A 20,205-nucleotide genomic window follows, 5' to 3' on the forward strand; every position below is an offset into this window, starting at 1 on the left:
CTAATTATAATATAAAAAAGGCGAGGCAAATAAGGACCCCTGACTATTCGAAGAGCGAAGAATTGAAATGGAGGCAGTAAACTCAATGTACTGTCAAATTTGAAAATCATTCGCCTGTCTCCAATTCCGCGTATCTCACGTACCGCGAAACTCAAGAACAATCTGTTTTGTGTCTGTCCTGTCTTGTCGTCAGCCTAGCTGTGTGTGCGATTCGTTTAATTTTCTTTGTGTAAAACCGGCAGAAATATACCTGGAAATAGTGTCCCATCGTAATATCGCGAACTACAATACGCGGGAAAGGTTTGTGAAACGCGTTCGGTTCGGTTATTAGCGCACAAACGGTACAATCTGCTGGATGACGCTACGGTTGATCCAGCCATGGAGTACTACGCCATTTTCATACCAAACAACACGTCCAACTTCGGTAAGATTGTGCGTTGACCGTTTGGTTCAAAAAGTGTACTGATTCGCATTCTTGTTGCAGCCATCAAAAGCTTCTACAACAATAAAATTGAAGCACTGGGTGCATTGAAGCTGCACAAAGATGCACGCATGAAAGCGTTTTCCTCGAGCGAAGAAGCAGTCTACTTTTACCTGCATGGACCGTCTGAAGGAGCAGCTCCGATTATGGGTGGTGGTGGTGGTGGTGGGGCTGCTGCTGCAGGTAAATCACGTTCGTTCACGTTTCTAAATGCATAACGACCAGTCGTAAATTAACTTTTGCCCATTTCCCTTTCATTTACCCGTAGCGCCTGGTAGTCCGATACCTTCCGCTGAGCGTAAGGTTCCAAAGTCACCATTCGTCGCACCATCAAGCCAGAAGCTGGTAGCGTTCCGGAAACTTATCGAAGCCAACAACATCGAGGAAGTGCGCACAATGGTTTTGCAAAATCCGCGCTATCTAATCAGCTCAGGTGACACACCAACCATCCTTAAGGAAGGCCCGCGGTACAACGCACTGCACATAACTGCAATCGAAGGACGGAGCGACATTTGTCGACTGATTCTTCAAACGATAGAAAACCCGTCCTACATCGAACTGCTGCACGGACAACGCACATCCTCGACCGATGAAGTAACTGCCATACTGCTCGATCTGTATCTGAACACACCGGACAAGTGCCGGAACGAAACGCCACTCCATTTTGCCGCCAAGCTCGGTTGGGTGGAAGTGGTAAAGGAACTGATTGCCTTCCCACAGTGTCAAGTGAAGCCAAACAAGGATGGGTTGTATCCGCGGGAAATTATCTGCAGCCGGGCGAAGCCAGCAAACAGTACGGTTGAGATACGGGAAGCTATTTATGCGCTGCTAAAGGAAAACTTTTTCGTCCCGGTGATACGCACGGAGGACAACAGCTTACCGCCAGTCGTGGGTGAACCGTTTTCCCCGACCGAGCTGCCCAAGCTGGATGAATCGCGGGACAAATTGAATGCTCGGCGTGAAATTAAAGCGTACGCCGGTCCGATGGATCAGGAAAAAGCGGTACGGTTTTGTAAGCGGTGGAAAACGCCACCTAGACTGAAAATTCTTGGAACGGCTAAGGTACAAAGCGATAGTAAGTTGTCGGAGATGCGGAAAAGTTCGACACCGATCAAAGGAACCGCTCGTCGGCTGTTTGCGAACCGTTCGTTCGATGGCAGGCTGGAGGAGGAGGAAGCTGGCGAACAGCAAGAGCGACGCAACAATAACACGCTCATCGATTCGAGCTTGGACGAAAGCCTGGTACAGTGTGAGAAATTCATCCCTGACGACAACGGCAACCACTTACGAATGGCCACGCCAAATCGGCTACCGTACACGCCTAATCGGCTATTTTTTTCGTACCGCAATCACCTAGCAAACGACAGCATAGATACGGAAGATTCGTTCTGCGCCAACGAGGCGGACGCTGCCAACTTCAGCTACGTATGCGAGGAAACGCAAACGACGTACGAAAAAGCGAATGTGACGGAATCGCCCTCGTTCAAGGAACGCTCCATACGCATCACGGACCCGGCAAAAGGTCTCGAAATGGTCGGACGTATGTTGGCCGAAAAGGAGCAGGTTGGCTGGAAAGAGTATTGGAACTTTTTGGGCACATTCTGTAACATAGCGGATGAGACGGGTCTAACCATGCTGGAACAATATCTAGCGCAGAAGAAACAACAAATGGAAGGTGCTGATGGACAGGAAGTGGAAAGCCTCCCGGAAAGTGACGGCCATTCGACGTGCCAAAAGGAATCGTCGTTTAACGACGTGATGAACATGATTTGTGAATCGACCGAAAAGATGAGCCTCAACATAGCCGACGAGTTGCAACGCACAGCCGTTTCGAACCCATATCGCTGCCTGCTGAATTCGTTGCACGTGTTCGGCACGCGGTTGGTCAACAGTGTCTTGAAACCGACGGCAAAGAGTGCTTCCGACGATTCTGTTGGTGAAACGTTCCAATCCCAGATCCGTCAACTAGAGAAGCTGGTCGAAAACTATCGAAACGATGCAACATTTCGCATGATCGATTTCTCCAAAGTGCATTCACTGTTTGCGTACTTGATCGTGGCAAATGTGCCACAGAACAATCGGACCGGCGAAGAAAAGCCATCCAACATGTGGAAACCATTGCTGCGCAGCGATTCGTTGAACGAAACAGCAAAATGTGTCGCTAAGTTTCTGTCGCATTTTTCCGACGACCCAACGACGGTTGCTGCTCCCTTTGACGGTGGTGATCAAACGGAGTGGAACTCGAAAACCATGTGGGAGGATAATGTGCACATTCTGCCTTGTAACTGTCGCACCGATATACCAACGCACAACACAGGGAAAGGTATACTGGAGAGAATGAACAAACGGCGTGAAAAGCGTGCGATTCGCACACCGTCTGCGTCGGAACCGGTTCCGCCAGCGAATGTAGTGGTTGATTTCCACACGTATCGTAGCGCTGGAACAGTGCGAGAACTTACACCGGAAGGATCGTTCGATGAGGATGAACGATACTACAGCTGCAGTGATTCGGAGAACGAACAGGAAGATGTGTTCTTTACGCCACCCTCCAGCCCGAAAGCGGTGCGTAAGGATCACAACGGAAACAGCGATGAGACAGCCCAGACACACTTGAAGAAAGCAAACAGCGCTGGGCCATCGAATGGATTAATGGAACAGAACGGGATGGAAGAGGACAACGAGTGTTATAGTGTGTTCATTTCCGGTTCGTCACCAACCCAGCAGGACTTTGACGTTTGGAATGTGCTGAAAATGGTCGACGTTGATCCGTTGTCCTATCCGCACGTGTGCGCCTGGAAGGGGGCGATGGCTGAATATTATTCGTAGCCGGGTTATCACTTTAACCCGTTGTGTTCATGTCTCGAATCTCGAATAAAGATCCTTTTTTTGTAACGTTGTTAGACAAAAGCATGAGATGCTTGAGAACCAAAATAAATGATGATTGTTTCTTTTGCGGCCTTAATACTATATTCTTGGTGTGCCGGATTTGAATGCCTCATTTCTGTTTATCAATTTTAATTCTCTTGGGCCGATGCTCCTAATAACTTACCAGGATGGGTGTGGAGTTCGGAGTCGATACGGGAATAAAAACTCTTTACGGTGAGTTAACTCTCAGTGAGTGAGTGAGGAGAGTTAGTCTCGCTCACGGAAGCGTGATGTCGTTTATACAAGATTCATGACTCTTTATGGAGATCTTTGATTCACTCAAGAACGATTTAAATATTTCGTAAAAGTGCCATTTGACTCTTGATACTTCAACAAGTTATTGTACCCAAGAGTGATATGATTCCCTCCTTCTGCTCAGCGTAAGTAACGATCAAGTAACAGCGATTCTTAGAATTTGGGTTGCATTTCTTTGAGTCAAGTACATTGAAAAGGAGTTATAATAACTCTTTGTGTAGATTCGAACTCATAACAATGATTTTATTCCCTCGTTCATTTTATCATTCCATGCAGCTTATCATTGATTGCCAGCTACCAATAAAGGACATTACAAAACGGACCTAACATGCAAGGATATAAAAATGGATCGCAAAGATCACTCTCGCACATTGTATCCTACACGAACCTTCAAACCGTTATGAGTCGTTCCAAATTTTATGGATTATTTTTAAACATGGCCTATTAATTTAAAATTAGTTCATCAATGTTAAAAAATATTGTTAATATGTCCTCTCTTCTTGGCTTAACGAAATCTAAGGTCATGCTGGCCATTTCTGGCTTGCTGGACTTATTTTTACCGCGTAGCCGGATAGTCACGCCTTGCTACGGGGAACGGTCCGGATGGGATTTGATACCCGGTGCTGTCGTGTAGAATCGGTGCCGTTTATCACATACACAACCCTTACGGCCAACCCTTAAGACGTGCCCCCTTACCATATATACTCAATCTATTCAACTTTCTCTAAAAAAGGCTAATTTTTACACAAATTGTAATCGTTTGAATACAAAAATAAAATTCGAAGAACGCAGCCCACAATTTCGAAAATAGCACAAAAATCCAAATAGCGTTTAAATTGGGTAATATTTTTCACCGGGCTTTGTTTACATTTTTCGACTACTGGCACCGGCAAGTGCAAGTTGCGCAGTGTTTTGTTGCAAAAATAGCAAAAACATAACTTACGGGCGATAAACCAAACAGAACCAAAGTGTAAATTCATCAAAACAGTGATTTAGAACGTAATTCATTGCATTTATTCTCCAGCAAACCATGAACAACCATAGGCCACCGAGTTATCCACCGCCTCGTGCGAATCCTTTTGTGCCTCGGGGAACTGCACCATCCGGAGCCTCGGGAAATGTCCCCAGCAGTGCAGGATTCACAATGCCAAACTTTAACTTTCCACCACCGAACATTCCGCCTACGTTGACGAGACCGCCACCAGCGGCACCGTACTACTCTCATGATCGTTCTGACAAGGGCCATGCCAGTAGCAGCCAGCATCATTCTTCCACACCGCACCACACGTACAAACGTCATACACCGCGCAACCCGGGTGGAACACATTTCCCTTCCCAAGGAAGACGCAGCGAAACATCGTCCAGCTCGACGGGATCCCATTCCGGTGGTTCCTATAAACATTCGGCCAGTCGTGCATATTCACCGTCGGGCCAGAAAACTACATCATACTCACGTTCTTCGGCATCTCGATATGGGTCGGGCGGAAGATCACATTCCGTGCCCACCAGTTCGGATCGGTTGGGTCGAACACGCACGGATCGGTCAGCTTCGTGCAGGCGAGATTCAGACAAATCTTCCTCCTCTGAACGGAGCAGTTCTCGTCACTCACGGTTCAAAGTGGTAAGTATTGGTATTACGAAAAAACGAATGAATTTTAAAGTTAGTTAATGTTTCTCTCCCATCCCATTGCAGGACACGGAGCGTGCCGAAATCCTTTCGAAATGGTGCCGCAACTATTGTGAAACATCCGAAGATATTGCACGCAAACTTGCCGAAATGGCCAACGACGAAGATCGCACCCTGTGGGTACGTTCATCACCCGCCGAGCTATACTACAAGCGTGTTTCGGAAAAGGTGGTCGAATCGACGGTTCGACTTGATGCACTGTGTACGCTGTTCGAGGAGGAACTAATCCATCGTGCCGAACGGATTCGTGCGACACAAAAACCGTACAATCCGCCACCCCGCAAGCGCAAGATGAAAATGTGTCGCCACAAGCACGACAAATGTTCGTCCTCGTCGGAATCCTCCGACGAAGAGATCGAGTTCGAGGATGAGTGCAGCATGGAGGAACTGACGGCAAAGATTAAGCATCCGCTTCGGCTGCATGTGGATCTGTGGTACAACGATCCGGGCGAGATGAACGATGGACCGTTGTGCCGGTGTTCGGCACGTTCGCGGCGGACCGGCATACGGCATGGGAAATATCCGGGTGAAGAACGTTTCTCAAAGTGCATTCCCAATTCGAACAATGCGGATAAATTGCATCATTATCGGTATGTGTGCTTTGTCTCTCTCGAGTGTCTGAAGTTATCTTCAATAAGATTGTTTCTTCCTAATTTTCAGCATTACTATCTCTCCGCCGACAAATTTCCTCACGAAAACGCCCACAATCATCAAGCACGATCAGCACGAGTTTCTCTTCGAAGGGTTCTCACTGTTGTCCCATGAACCGATCGGTGAGCTACCAACGTGTAAGGTTATTCGCTTCAACATCGAGTACACGATCCTCTACATCGAGGAGCAGATGCCGGAAAACTTTACCATTCGCGAGCTAAACCTATTCGATCGGTATCTATTCCGTGAGCTGCTTGAACTGGTCGACTTTACCGTACAGCCGTCCGGTTCTGGGGAGGAAAGTTGCTGCCCGTGCTATCACTTTCTACCACGCTTTGTGCGCGATCTGCCCGACAACGGGAAGGAAGTGCTCGCGATGAGCGAAGTGTTGCGCTATCTGTTGGATAATTCCGGCCCACTCGTACCACCGGACATGCTGAAGGAGATGATGGATATGAGCCAGAACGAGTGGCAAGATTATGTCGACTACGTGAAGGGTATGGTCGTAACAAATCCGGGCATGAAACCATGCTCGGTACGGGTCGATCAGTTGGACAGGAACGTGGGCGACGTGCCGGAAGCAACTGCAATCGATGATCAAGGTCTAGTGCATCCCGTGATCGTACACTTTGGCATTAGACCGCCCCAGCTGAGTTACGCCGGCAATCCTGAGTACCAGAAGGCGTGGCGTGAGTACATAAAGTTTCGCCACCTGATTGCCAACATGTCGAAACCTTCGTTCGAGGACAAGCGCAAACTGGAGACGAAAGAGAACCGATTGCTGGAGATGCGAATGCAGGGACGGATGAAGCGTAACATCACGATCGCGGTCAGTGCGAAATCGTTCCACCGGACGGGCATTATGTGCGATATGGTGCAGCATGCGATGTTGATACCGGTGCTGACCGGTCACCTTCGGTTTCATCGTTCGTTGAACGTGCTCGAACAGTACATTGGGTACACGTTTACGAACCGTTACACGCTGCAGCTTGCCCTCACACACCCATCGTATAAGGAGAACTTTGGCACGAATCCTGATCACGCGCGAAATAGTCTTACGAACTGTGGCATACGGCAGCCGGAGTACGGTGATCGTAAGATACACTACATGAACACGCGCAAGCGTGGCATCAACACGCTGATCAGCATTATGTCCCGGTTCGGCAAGGAGCACGAAACGGACAGCAACATTACGCACAACGAGCGGCTCGAGTTTCTTGGCGATGCGGTCGTAGAGTTCATTACCTCGATCCATCTGTTTCACATGTTTCCGGATCTGGAGGAAGGTGGACTGGCAACGTATCGGGCAGCCATTGTGCAGAATCAACATTTGGCGGTGCTGGCAAAGAAACTACATCTGGAAGAGTTTATGCTGTACGCACATGGGTCCGATTTGTGTCACGAGCTGGAGCTACGTCACGCGCTGGCGAATTGTTTTGAGGCACTAATGGGAGCGCTTCTGCTCGACGGTGGTATTGAGGTGGCGGACCGTGTATTTGCGTACGCTCTCTTCCAGGAGGATGACACGTTGCGCGGTATATGGGTAAACTATCCGTCACATCCGTTGCAGGAACAGGAACCGCTCGGCGATCGGCATCATATTGGATCGTTCGAGATGCTGAAAACGTTGACACGCTTCGAAGATTCCATCGGCGTTCAGTTTAACCACATCCGACTGTTGGCAAGAGCGTTTACCGACCGTTCGATTGGGTTCACAAATCTTACGCTCGGTTCTAACCAGCGGCTCGAATTTCTGGGCGATACGGTACTGCAGCTGATCTGCTCCGAGTATCTGTATCGTCACTTTCCCGAGCATCACGAGGGTCATCTTTCGCTGTTGCGAAGTTCGCTCGTAAACAATCGTACGCAGGCGGTCGTTTGTGACGATCTCGGCATGACACAGTACGCCGTCTACTCGAACCCAAAGGCGGACCTTAAGACGAAGGATCGGGCCGATTTGCTCGAAGCCTTTCTCGGCGCACTGTACGTGGACAAGGGGCTCGAGTACTGCGAGATGTTTTGTCACGTGTGTTTGTTCCCGCGGCTGCAGGACTTTATCATGAACCAGGACTGGAACGATCCCAAGTCGAAGCTGCAGCAGTGCTGTCTTACGCTGCGTACGATGGATGGCGGTGAGCCGGACATTCCCGTGTACAAGGTGATCGAATGTACCGGACCAACGAATACGCGCGTTTACTCCGTTGCGGTGTACTTCCGCGGCAAACGATTGGCATGCGCGGATGGGCATAGCATTCAGCAGGCGGAGATGAACGCAGCGAAACAGGCGTTAGAAAATTCGAAAGATTTATTCCCGCAGCTCGATCATCAGCGTCGGGTCATTGCGCAAAGTCTCAAGCGACAGAAAGTTCCACGAGCTGGCGGTGGGTCGGCGGGAGGAGGTGGCCGGAGCGGTACCGGGGGTGGTGGATCTTCCGGACCAAACGGTGAGCAAGATTTGCCCGGAGAGGATGAACTGGAGGAAGATGAAATGATGCAAAGCATTGCCGATCAGCAACCGGAAGGATTGGCAGCGAAACGGAAGCGTGAACAAAAGAATGCTTCCGTGTTTTTGCCGGAATCAGCTCGGCTTCCCAAGCAGTACCAGATACATCGACGGTCGCGATCTAATAGTAGTAGCAGTAATAACAGCACCAGCAGCAGTAGCAGCGATAGCAGCAATGGAAGTCGACCTAAAAGTAATCCAAAAATCGTCAGTAATGTCGCTGCCGGTGACGTCAGTTCTGGCACCGAAGAACGGGTGAATGCGGAAGTGCCACCGAATGTGGTAGATGATAATGAAAGTACGGTAGTGGAGGAGCAAGCTATTGAGGAAGCGGAACCACTGATGACGGTAGAAGAGGAACCGATTCAGACCAAGTTGGAAACGCTGGACGAGTGCGAGTATAGCTCCGTGTCGGATGATGAAGATTTGGGCCTGGACGATATTTCCGACGGTGAGGAACAGTTTTCTGCTGATGTGGTGAACAAAACGGCCGAGGATATAGCAGAAGATATTAAACCCTGCGTTGAAGCTCTTCCCGTAACTGAGGATCAGATTAAGGAGGAAAAATTAGACCCTCCGGAAGGAGCCGGTAGTGGGAATGGAGGCATTACTGCAGGCTATGTTAGTTTACTGCAGGAGTATCAGATTAAGGTGGAAGGAACGGATGAACTATCTGATTTGGAAGCGGGAGAAATCGATGAAACGGAAACAATGGAATAGTAGCGGGATAGGGAAGAGAAAATCTAACATCTATATGAATTATTACCAAGTAAGAGTTGATGTACGAATTACCCAGTGCTAGAAAAGTATATAAATCATTGAAGATACTTAGATACTCATATTAAAGATATCATTCTATCGATACGCAGAGAAATGTATGAACTAACCGTGTGCTCTTTCGGACAATCCTTCACCAATGTCAACACCGAAAACCAAAGTTTTAGTCTATTGTGTCGCCTGTTTTCATTAGAAGGGACATTCGTCCCATGTTTTTTTTTAGTTCAGCTTATCATTTCCAGTAGTACCGATCATTTCTTGCACTTTTTCGCGACGTAATTGCAAAATTACATATACCACCACCACCGCCGTACACGTTTGGTTTTGCATAAGTCTTTTTCGCAAACAAACGTTCTTTCCTCTTCCTTGCATTTACATGAATAATTGCTTGGAATCGATTACAAATGCTCGCTCTGCAGTTGGTTCGTATTAAATGCTTCTTCTTTTTTTTTTGCTTGGTCAAATACTCTGTTCCAGTGCAAGGTAGAACGAAATTGAACTAATGTTGCCTTTGGTGGTGGAAAAACATTAAAAAAACGGTGGAACAACATTAAAACTTTTCTAGCTCACGGTGATGGTGAACGAACCGTGTGAGCCGACGCTGCACGTAAATGCAACTAAGGGTAAACTGTTCTAAATATGCCTGCTGAACCTATTGAGTGAATTGATTCGAATTCTCGCTCAACACTAAACCCTTAGTAGTATGTATCGTTGACTATTATCCCATATGAAACAAAAAAAAAAAAGACGATCAGTCCACCTGGTGGCCACTGAACGGATGATCGATCATGTCTTTTCCTAACGAAAAACTTACAATAATTCCTTTTCGACACCTTCGTAAACTAAACCCGCTAAACGTAAGATCAACACACCGCACACAGTACGTGCGGGTGCTTATTTGTTTCGTTTTCTCGCCGGCTTATAGCAGATACTACTTCCGTGTCCACCTGTATTAAGTAATAATGTCCGTCTTTCCTCGCGTTTCACCAAACAGAAACGAACAAACGCGATCGATTAGGTACGCCAGTACCATATCCGCTATCAGTACGCCAACGAGAATTCGTCGGAACTAAAAGCAAAACAGATACAGTTGGATTAGAGAGGTAAAAACAAAACCTTCAAATGATACTACGGGAAACACTTACATCCGCATCAAAGTCAATCACTTCGAACATCTCGAGCAGATCGGGTACGATGCCTAATGCCAGGCAGAGCACGATCGCACTCGAACTGAAGATCGCGTACGAAAGCAATCGATTTTCCCGCAAACTCTCCATAAACGGATGGCCCTTGTAGTTGACGGCTACCGTGGCAATTTGCATTGCAATACCGATAATGTACACCGTACTGTTAACGATGTTCGGTTCAAATTCTTGCTTTTCATCCGGTGCCAAGTCTACGTTCAGTTTCACTTTTCCTTCCCTGTGAAATGAATCGAAGTTTCGCATTATTAAACTAATTTAAGGGACAAATTCCATCGAAGAAAAACATACCGTGGCGGTGATCGTGCATTGGCTTCGTGCACCATGTAGATCAGTGCGGAGAAATGGATCGCAAACTGTGCGAGAATGGTCGTAACCGAGTAGAGGTTGAAGATGTTCGGTAACGGCGCCTGTTTCGACAGCACCTTTAACGGTTTCGAACGCGTTATGAACAGAAAGCAGGCGGCGGTTAGCAAACCGTGCAGGGTGAGTTGTGCATCGCTGTGCTTCACACCGTCGATGTACAGCACCGACTGGCAGTAAGCGGAGATGAGTGCATTCAGGGCAAGAATCTTGAACATCTGTAACGTCGTCACCAGCGTGCAACGGCCCTGCTTAATAATGTGACACACTGTAAAGAAGAGAAGGAGAACATTAAAGTAGGGAGAGAGCATTCCCAAACGATGATCCTTCCCACTTACCGCAATTGATCGATGTCAACCGGCTCGTGAATGGAGCGGCAATACTCGCATCACCCAGCTTCACTATCTGCACCTGCTCTTCGTCCATCTCTTTCAGTGCTTTCTGCAGCCGTTCCTGGGCCGCACTTTGATTTTCACGCGCACGCATTATCGCTCGTTCACGAGGCGTTAGCTGCCGACGGTTGTTTCCGTCTTCGATCGCACCCACATTCGGACCGCCCGCTTTCAGTGCCTTTTTCTTGTCCTCCTTTTCGTCCTGCTGTTCCCGCTGTTGCTGTTTCCGCTCGGAGCGCGATGGCATGTGGCTCAGCAAGGACACACCGACGTGTGCATGCTTCAGCGCGCCAACGTCATTCGTTCCATCGCCACACATAAGCGTGTAGTAGCCGAGCTTTTTCAGCGTAGTGATGACGTACTCCTTCTGCTTTGGTGCAAACCGTGCAAAGACGGTCGCGTACGGTATCAGCTGCAGCAGGTACGCGTGCCGTTCCCGGTCGAGAAACTGCATACCTTCGCCGGTGATACAGAAATCATACTCGCGGTACAGTTCCTTCACGGTGCGCGCATCAACGGGCAGCTGCACCTCACGGTTGATTGACTCCCAGTGCCAGTCGCTTGCACCACCCTTGCCGGTGCTACCGTTCAGATCTTCCGGCGGTGTTAAAATTACGATCGTTCGCCGACTGAAGCGTAGTTCCTTTGCGACGTGACACGCCGTCAGCGGATTGTCACCGGTAATCATCATCACCTTGTGCGACGCTTGTATGATCTCCTTGATGGCGTACTTCGAGTCGGGTTTCAGCGGACAGGAGATGATGATAAAGCCGGCAAACTCTAGATCACGCTCCACATCGTCCCGCTTCAGCTCGCGCACCGTATTGTTGTCGAGCGTACCGAAGTTTTTGTAGCCGAGCGCAAGCACACGTGCGCCCCGGCGCGAATATTCCAGATACGTTCGTTCGTAGTGTTCGGGTACGGTTTTTAGCATCTTTACGATCACTTCCGGCGCACCCTTTACCGTGCCGATGTAGCAGTTTTCATTCGTGAATGGTATCACGTAGCCGGCCAGTACGGACATGCGCTTCAGTGATGAGGAGAAATGGAAACGATGATAGATACGTAGGGCTTTGAATTTTTTACGCTTCGGAACACATGAATCACCCTTGGTAAGGTTCCAATCGATTGCTGTTAGGGTGGCTTTCTCCAGTGGATCACCGACAAGCCCTTCATCGAGCTGAACCAAGGAATGGCAGGAACCGAGCACGTGCGCTGTTTCTTCGGGAATATCCTCGATCGGTACGATCGATGTGTCCTGCTTGAGGCCGGCGATACCTTCCACCACCAGATTGTCGCTCGTTAACGTGCCCGTCTTATCGAAGCAACAGATCTGCACCTTTCCGGCAAACGGCATGCGGAACGGTTCCGTACAGTACACGTACACCTTGGACAGTTGCAACAGGGACGTATTGACCGCTAGCGACAGCTCGATCGGTAAATCCGGCGGTATGATCGATGTGAGAATAAGCGTACACTCCAGGAACAGCTTGTACCGGTTTCTGTCCGGATCTTCCGTACCCTTGATCCACACGTACGTGGCGGCCGCAATTGCAAACACGAGCAGAAACAGTATGAAGGCAAACGTTTCCAAATTGTTCTCGGTAACGCGCTTCACACCGAACAGGATCGTACGGAGCAGCTTGCCCTGGGAGGTGTTGAAGCCGGTTCGCAACACGTACCCGATGCAACCATTGTCCGGCGAACGCATTGCCCCTTTGCTCGGTGCCGAATGCTGTACGACTTTTGTGCCGCGGAACAGCACGTGCAGCTTACCGTCCGCCTCAATGTCCAGCACCTTGTCGTGTTCGTCCGTGTTGTTTTCTAGCGATTCCTTCATCTGTGGAACGGATTCACCGGTCAGCATGCTCTCATCCACGATGCACGAACCGCGTATGAGCAGCAGATCGCACGGCACGATGTTTTCGTCCTGTGAGCGTGTGACGGATACGAGATCACCCGGCACCAGCTTGGCGGAGCTGATCGGACGCCAGCGCCGGTTGCGGAACACGTTGATTTGGTACGGTTTGTTGCCCATCTTACGGATCTCCGACAGGCTTCGGAGCTGCTGCTGTACCAGCACACACTCGAAGATGACGAGCATGCAGAGCGTGAACAGCGAATAGTACATGTACTCATCCAAACACCACAGCAGTACGGAAAATATCTGAAACACGAAAAACGGTGCCGTGGCACGTTCCTTGAACAGCTCGAGAAACTCCGGCACCACCATCTCCATCTCGTTGTCACCGTACGTGGCCTGCGCGAGCGTTACGTCCGCATCGTCCAGATGACCCTTCGACTCGAAATACTCCTCGTACGTACGGTGTATCGGAAACTCGACGCTGCGAAACAGGGCCTTGTTCGGGTCCCAGATGTATTTGGTTTTTTGAAACAGAAACCAGTACGTAAGCTCGCCGTCTTCTTTCGCACCGTCCTCAGCCTTTGTCTGGCGGATGCGCACCAGCTCCGACGATCCATTATTCTCGGTCGGAACGACCTTTACAACCGCTCCGGCACAGGGCGCTTTCGTTCGGCGGCAGTTAAGGAACGTTTGTACGTGAACGCTCCAGAAGCAGCACAGGCACACGAAGATCTGCGTGAAGGCAATACCGGCAAGGAACAGCAACCCGGCGTCCTGGTACTCATCGATACCGTAAACAAACACCCACAAGTACAGCCAAAGTGCATACACCACCATGAAGGGCATTACGGCACCGCTCAGCACGACCGGGAGCGGGATGTGGATTGTGGCATAGTGGACCAGCTCGTCCAGCGAACCGCTACCGCTGCTCGTGAGTTGCTTCTTCTCGTAGCCCATCTTTGTGACGCGTGTTGTGTGGTCTGTTGTGTTGTGGCCCGGGTTTCCCTTCCGGTGATCCTTCCTTAATACTAACCCCTGCCAACCGGTGCGCACGGTGGGTTTGGGGATTGAATGCTTTATCACAACCTGGACGTTTTGAACGATTTGGCCCCGAAGGCAATGAGCTGGGATAACACGCACACAGATCCGCACACGGTGAAGTGCCCTTAAAACCGGGCCATCGTACACCGATTCCCGATGAACCGCAACACCTCAACACGTGATAAACGGGGCCAATAGATGAGTGTGCGGTGAATGTGAGAGGTAAAATGTTTAACAGAAAAATGCCTGCACCACCGGGCACGGTGCAGAGGTATAGCCGAAAGCTTTTCCAATAGCAATTGTTGGAAAAACTGTGTTTTCACCGAGAACAAATCGTCGTGGCAGTAAGTTCGTCACTACTTTTTGGTTGCTTTTCTACGTTTGACAGTTGCGCGCTAAGCCCTGGTTACACGGTGAATACGGCTTGACAGTTCAGTTCGTTATCCAAAAAACTGATTCATAAATATATTTCTCAGTTTTAATTGTAGAAGTTAATTTGATTGAGAAAAGAATACACTATTTTTGGTGATATAAATAGCATTATAAAATAATATTTTTATGAAAAGCTACATAAAGTTCCGTTTTGTATCTGTTTCCATTGCATTCGTGTAATCGTAGCTCCATTTAATCTGACGTTTCTTTTTGTGTTTATTCGTACACAAAAATAAATAAACAACAAAGCAGTCACTTATTCGTGGCCGGTTCAATAGTTTCGGTGGGTTAGTACGAGAATAGCAAATATACCGTTTTGCGTACAACAGTGAACAGTTCTGTTAGCCAAAGATGGATAAATCGGCGCCCGAATCACCGCTAAAAATGTTGCTCAACTCTGCACCCCGGCAGACGAGCAGCTCATTAACGCAGCTAGTAAAAGTAGGTGACTCCCAATTACGAATGGTGCTGATTGATTATCATGTGATTGCTAATCGTTTTCCTTCTATTTGTAGCAACCTCCACAGGCTGGAATACTGATGCAAACACCTGTTCCAACGGGGCCACAAGAGGCGATCAATTCAGTGCTTGTTAGGTAACGTTTCACACTGTCCTGTAGGAATCTGTCTTGTAAGACTGTCTTGTATGTACCTATGCTAACATTTAAAAAGCTATACTCTTCACTGCTCGCTTCAAGAGTCAAGAAGTCACCAAACTCCTTCTTATGTATGTAGCTATACAACCTCCTTCCTTCCTTAACCTTCTTATGTGGGTAAACAACCTCCAAAGATGTATTGGCTAGCCAATATTTTGACTTTCCTTAACTATATGTAGCGACATTCAATGTATTGTATTGCAGCCGCTAGTTAGACAAAGCAAATTATACATATTAACGCGATCGTATACGATCATCCCGTGTAGAAACTGCGTAGCGACGGTAAGCGTGGGATGTGAGCTAAATCTGAAAACTATCAACTTCCGTACGCGCAACTCGGAGTACAACCCGGCCCGCTTCCACGGTGTTGTCATGCGGATACGAGACCCACGCTGCACCGCACTGATCTTTCGCTCGGGGAAAGTCATCTGTACCGGAGCAAAGAACGAACAGCAGGCACATATTGGGCTTCGAAAATTCGTTCGCATTATCCAGAAGCTTGGTTTCGACGTTCGGTTCCTCGACTTCAAGGTGCAGAATCTAGTGGCGACGGCCGATTTGCGGTTTCCGATACGGCTGGAAAATTTAAACCAAATGCACGGCCAGTTTAGTTCGTACGAGCCAGAACTGTTTCCGGGGCTTATCTATCGGATGGTGAAACCACGGGTAGTGCTGCTAATATTCGTCAATGGTAAGATCGTTTTTACGGGTGCCAAAAACCAGCAGGAAATAATCGATAGCTTAAAGAACATTTATCCGATACTGCAGAGCTTCCGTAAGAATTAGCTCTTTGTTGCAATAATTACGATTAGACTCATTTATGTACCCAAGACAGATGATCAAATTCGATGCATTTCATCAGTATCGCCTGATTAGTTTCATTTTAATATTTTCAATAGATTGTAAAAAAATAATAAACATACTCTTGTTTAACATTAAGTACAGTTGAACACTTACTAAGTAAATATTTGCTAAGTTATTCGAAATTCATTAAATATGTTCTAAATATCTGCACTCCCTAAAAAAAACGGAACCAATCAATTCATTCCCCGATCGGGACGGGTTGGTTGAAAAAAAAAATATGAAAACGCGTGACAAAAATAGACCAAACCACTCCGAAATCAATTTCATTTTGGGACGGACGGAAGTTGAATGAATTCGTTATATCCCTTTTCAAGCCTCGAAGGAAGAACCCCGTACGTTCTGTGTCGTTGTGCCTTGTACCACCCGGAGCTGTGTGTATGGTTGTACATGCATGACGTGGATTATGCTGCAAGACGCATCGCAACACAGCACACAGCAACATGCGAGCAGAGTGTATAAAATTCATCTCGGAATAGTCGGACGAGGGGAAAGCAAACACCAAAAAAAAAAGGATAAAGAAAAGGAACCACCGTTTGTTGGCTCCTCGAAGTCTGAAGTCGTGCAGTTGACTGACGCAAAAGTTTTGTCACCAGCATTTGCCATCATTGCTATGCAATGATCCGGCTGGAAGTTGGATAAAAAATAGGGGTGAAATTAAAAGAAGACGAGAGAGAGAAAAAAAAGGCACACAGGCCCGGACGAACGAAAGGATAAGCGTCGGAACATGGGCTCATGCTGTGATTTTTGTCTCGTTTTGTCGTGTCGTGGCTTCCTCGTTCGGGGCAAGTGTGCTACCCCATTTTAGAGTGGAACATACTCACAAACAAAAAACACATACACATAGGGAAAAGACAGTCAAAGAAGCGGTTTGAAAGTGTTTGCCAATTGCAACGGAATCGGAATCGAGCGCTGCTACAGCTAAGTTCATATCTTATGCTATCCGAGGAACCCAAACGGGAGTTGGGTGGATCGAATTTTAAACCCATTGTACAAATGCTGGAATGCTTCTTCATTCGGATTCGATTTTTGATGTTGTCTCCCGTTTATACGTTCGGCGCAAATTCGGTACCCGAAGGATGTGACCAGTAAAAGTGAGATTTAAAAATGTTGCCACTTAAAAATAAACTTGCAACACACAAAGCACCAATAACGGGGGATGGAGGAAAGAAAATCAATTTAACACACACACACGCGCGCGACTTGTTAATAAATATTTCACACCGGTTTTACGTGGAATTGTGTTTCCTCCGTTTAACCACTCGGCAGAAAGTTTAGCAAACGATTCCATTCCGCTGGCTTTAGGTCGTTGAACGTGATTTGCAGAAGGAAGGAAACACAACCCACACTGCTTCACGGCACTACTTAAGTGCTGGTGCATCAGTAAAGCATAAACTGCAAAAGTGATTTCGCTATCGCTACCGACCCCCGGGAAATGGCATATGCAATCGGGGAAGTAGTAGTAGCAGCCAGCATTAATTTCATTTTTAACCCACACGCGAATATGATTGGCGGGTTTATGCTTTTATGATGTGCGCGTATTTAGGTCAGCACGGTAGTGAGAAGTGAAGCTTCACTTAGTAACAGTTCCGCACACCAAACAACGTCCACCACGATTGGATGGATTTAAGTGGCCAGTTTAGACGGTGTCATCAAATGCAAGTCATTTGCCGAATTACGGTGATCCGTGATAAAATCGTACGGCAAAACGGGACGAAATTTATTTCCTATTTTCGCGGGTGGAAAAGTCACCAATTTTATGAGTTATAATACATCAAGCGTTTAATTAGTGTTCCGCTTTGGTAGACGTCATTAAACCCTTCGAAGGTTGCCGGTGCTTAGATTAATAGTTGGTTATGATTGGCGGCTATTGATTGGTTATTGATGACGGGGTTTTAATAACTTATTACTTGAGCTGAACTGAACGTTTGAATTTGTTACATATTTTTGCTAAATTCCTAATGTGGACCAGCAAAACTATTTGCTATATTGTTAAGTGAACTAATTTAACTTGTTGCATTCCTTATTCGCTTTATCATCTTTCACTGTTCTCCACTATTAGCGTTATCTAACAACATCTTGAACCACGTGGGAAATTACACAATCGGACCCGACAACTAAACAATGTACCAGATAGTTATCGCATAATGTTACACACTACCGAAAGGATCACGTTGCTGAACACGAGGCTTACATCCGTCCATTAGCGTACCGACAGTACCGTGGGAGATACTGGGCCCGGGTATTCGATTTCGAAGCATCTCTCGTTATGTTGCCGTCGTTGACCTTTATATAGGTCAATGTTTACGGTATTGGTGGGTATGTGAGTAGATGTAGAAATGTAAGTACACAGCAAATAAGTAATGCAAGTTTTGTGTAATAATCTTCTAAAGTTTCAACACACGCCTAACGGTAAGGTGATAGATTACCTTTCCAATCATACACAAGTTTTATTTCATTTTACGTACATTTTTTTTCCGTTCACATACAGATGTACCTGATCTTCCTACCGAGGATCGATCCCTTGTGTGGGTTGTGCTTTTGACAACCTACTCGCGTAGGTTGGATATTATTCGGTCGAAATCAAACACACGACGTATGTCACGGTACGTTTGCTGCGCAAGGATAATTTTGCCATGTTCAGCTATTCGCCTGCCCTCGACAATATGGATGGATGTTTGGGATGTAGTTTTTTTCCCATTTAATGTTTAACTACTAACCGAACACAACAGCTTGTCACAACGTTCCTTCGTAATAACATCTTGCTTCTTCAGAGGGTGTGCTTGTTTTTGGGAAGGAATAATGTTGAAATTGGATTCGATGTTGCGACAAAATGCCGGCTGGTAGCCGATTAAAGGCGAGCTCGTCCGATTAAAGGGCAAAACAACCACCAAAAGATGCCGAGAAGAAGTTACTCGTCCTAATAGTTCGTCGATCTATTCATGATCACTGGCCGATCGGATAAACCCAAAAGAGTATCGCGAAAAGAGCGAATTCTTTAGGAATGTTCGTTCGGGAACTCGACGTTTACTTCGTGAAAAAAATTGCCATTAGGAAAAGTTATAAAAAGCTTATTTAAAAACCCGAAAATAGAAAGAACTTCGTATAAAAACCCCAAAGAAGCAGAACATTACAAAAAGTGTGAAAAGTATAATAAAAACTAAGGAAAAACTAGATAAAAACTGAAGAAAAAGAATATCAAAACTTTTGCTAAAAAACATAGTAAAACTGCTGGAAGATTTGAGGAAAATTGAAGGTAAAAAAAAGATCCAAATCGAATCTGGAGTTGATTCTGGAATCGAATCCTCTGTTGACTCCGGATTCTAGACCAGATACGAATCTTAATTTTTTTTGAAGTCGACTCCATTTTTTTCACTGTTGGTGGAAGTGGAAGTTTTCTTATCAGCACACCTTAGCATATTGCACAAATTCTCACGATCACCGTCAAAGCAATTTCTCATCAGCAAACGTGTTTGGATGGCTGACTACATCAATCACCACATTAAGGTGACAGCTAAAATTAAGCTCAAATCTCTTTGGCCTATAAATGCATTAATGAATAATTTTTGTTTCCACTTTTCCAACTTTCCACCATGTGACAGGCTGAAAGGAGTTCTAGCATCGATTGTACTAGTTCATCAGCAACCCGGCCACACGTCATATTCTTGCAAATTCACACACTAAATTGGACAGCTTGGTTAAGAAGCGTTGTTACTCGCGAAAGCTCATCATTTTCCAACTTCTGCCGGAAGGACTATTCGACATTGACCGCACACCTTCTTTTTTTTTGTTGCAGCGTATTATTCCATTCGGAAGCATTTTTGCCGCATGCATTTGATAAATGATGCAACCGAACCTGGGAAAAGCATGGAGGCATTTGTCGATTCCTGCTACGTGTGGAGGGTTTTCCCGCCGATCCCGGCAATGTAGCCCACGCATCTTTTTGCATCTATTTACCACACTGTTTATGTTGCGCTTCACATCATTTTGCCAGCTGCCATTATTGCTGTCACACACAGAGACCGGCCAGGGAACAGCTGAAATAACCGCTGTGGTACGCTGTGGTGAGCAACATTTGTTGCAGGTGGTTTTTAGAGTTTAGCAGAATCACTTTCT

General features: G+C 47.0%; 4 protein-coding genes across 4 annotated transcripts; 3 read left to right on the forward strand and 1 right to left on the reverse strand.

Annotated features, from left to right (window-relative positions):
• Window positions 1-126: 126 nt before the first annotated feature.
• LOC125765655 (ankyrin repeat and LEM domain-containing protein 2 homolog) lies at window positions 127-3,450 on the forward strand. Its single transcript, XM_049431015.1, has 3 exons — window positions 127-424; window positions 485-664; window positions 750-3,450. Exons 1-3 carry the CDS (start codon window positions 379-381, stop codon window positions 3,305-3,307), a joined length of 2,784 nt encoding a protein of 927 aa, XP_049286972.1. The 5' UTR covers window positions 127-378; the 3' UTR covers window positions 3,308-3,450.
• Window positions 3,451-4,511: 1,061 nt separating this feature from the next.
• LOC125765647 (ribonuclease 3) lies at window positions 4,512-9,376 on the forward strand. The gene is made up of 3 exons (XM_049430999.1): window positions 4,512-5,282; window positions 5,355-5,938; window positions 6,009-9,376. The coding sequence occupies exons 1-3, from the start codon at window positions 4,692-4,694 to the stop codon at window positions 9,220-9,222; spliced, it is 4,389 nt and encodes a 1,462-aa protein (XP_049286956.1). The 5' UTR covers window positions 4,512-4,691; the 3' UTR covers window positions 9,223-9,376.
• A 64-nt stretch (window positions 9,377-9,440) lies between these two features.
• On the reverse strand, window positions 9,441-14,527 carry LOC125765652 (endoplasmic reticulum transmembrane helix translocase). The gene is made up of 4 exons (XM_049431009.1): window positions 11,183-14,527; window positions 10,773-11,112; window positions 10,425-10,701; window positions 9,441-10,348 (listed from the first exon to the last, which is right to left on the reverse strand). The coding sequence occupies exons 1-4, from the start codon at window positions 14,055-14,057 to the stop codon at window positions 10,232-10,234; spliced, it is 3,609 nt and encodes a 1,202-aa protein (XP_049286966.1). The 5' UTR covers window positions 14,058-14,527; the 3' UTR covers window positions 9,441-10,231.
• A 252-nt stretch (window positions 14,528-14,779) lies between these two features.
• On the forward strand, window positions 14,780-16,167 carry LOC125765675 (TBP-related factor). Its single transcript, XM_049431054.1, has 3 exons — window positions 14,780-15,014; window positions 15,089-15,168; window positions 15,495-16,167. The coding sequence occupies exons 1-3, from the start codon at window positions 14,925-14,927 to the stop codon at window positions 16,012-16,014; spliced, it is 690 nt and encodes a 229-aa protein (XP_049287011.1). The 5' UTR covers window positions 14,780-14,924; the 3' UTR covers window positions 16,015-16,167.
• The last annotated feature ends 4,038 nt before the right edge of the window (window positions 16,168-20,205 follow it).

Source organism: Anopheles funestus, chromosome 2RL (genome assembly GCF_943734845.2).
Source record: "Anopheles funestus chromosome 2RL, idAnoFuneDA-416_04, whole genome shotgun sequence".
NCBI classification, from domain to species: domain Eukaryota; kingdom Metazoa; phylum Arthropoda; class Insecta; order Diptera; family Culicidae; genus Anopheles; species Anopheles funestus.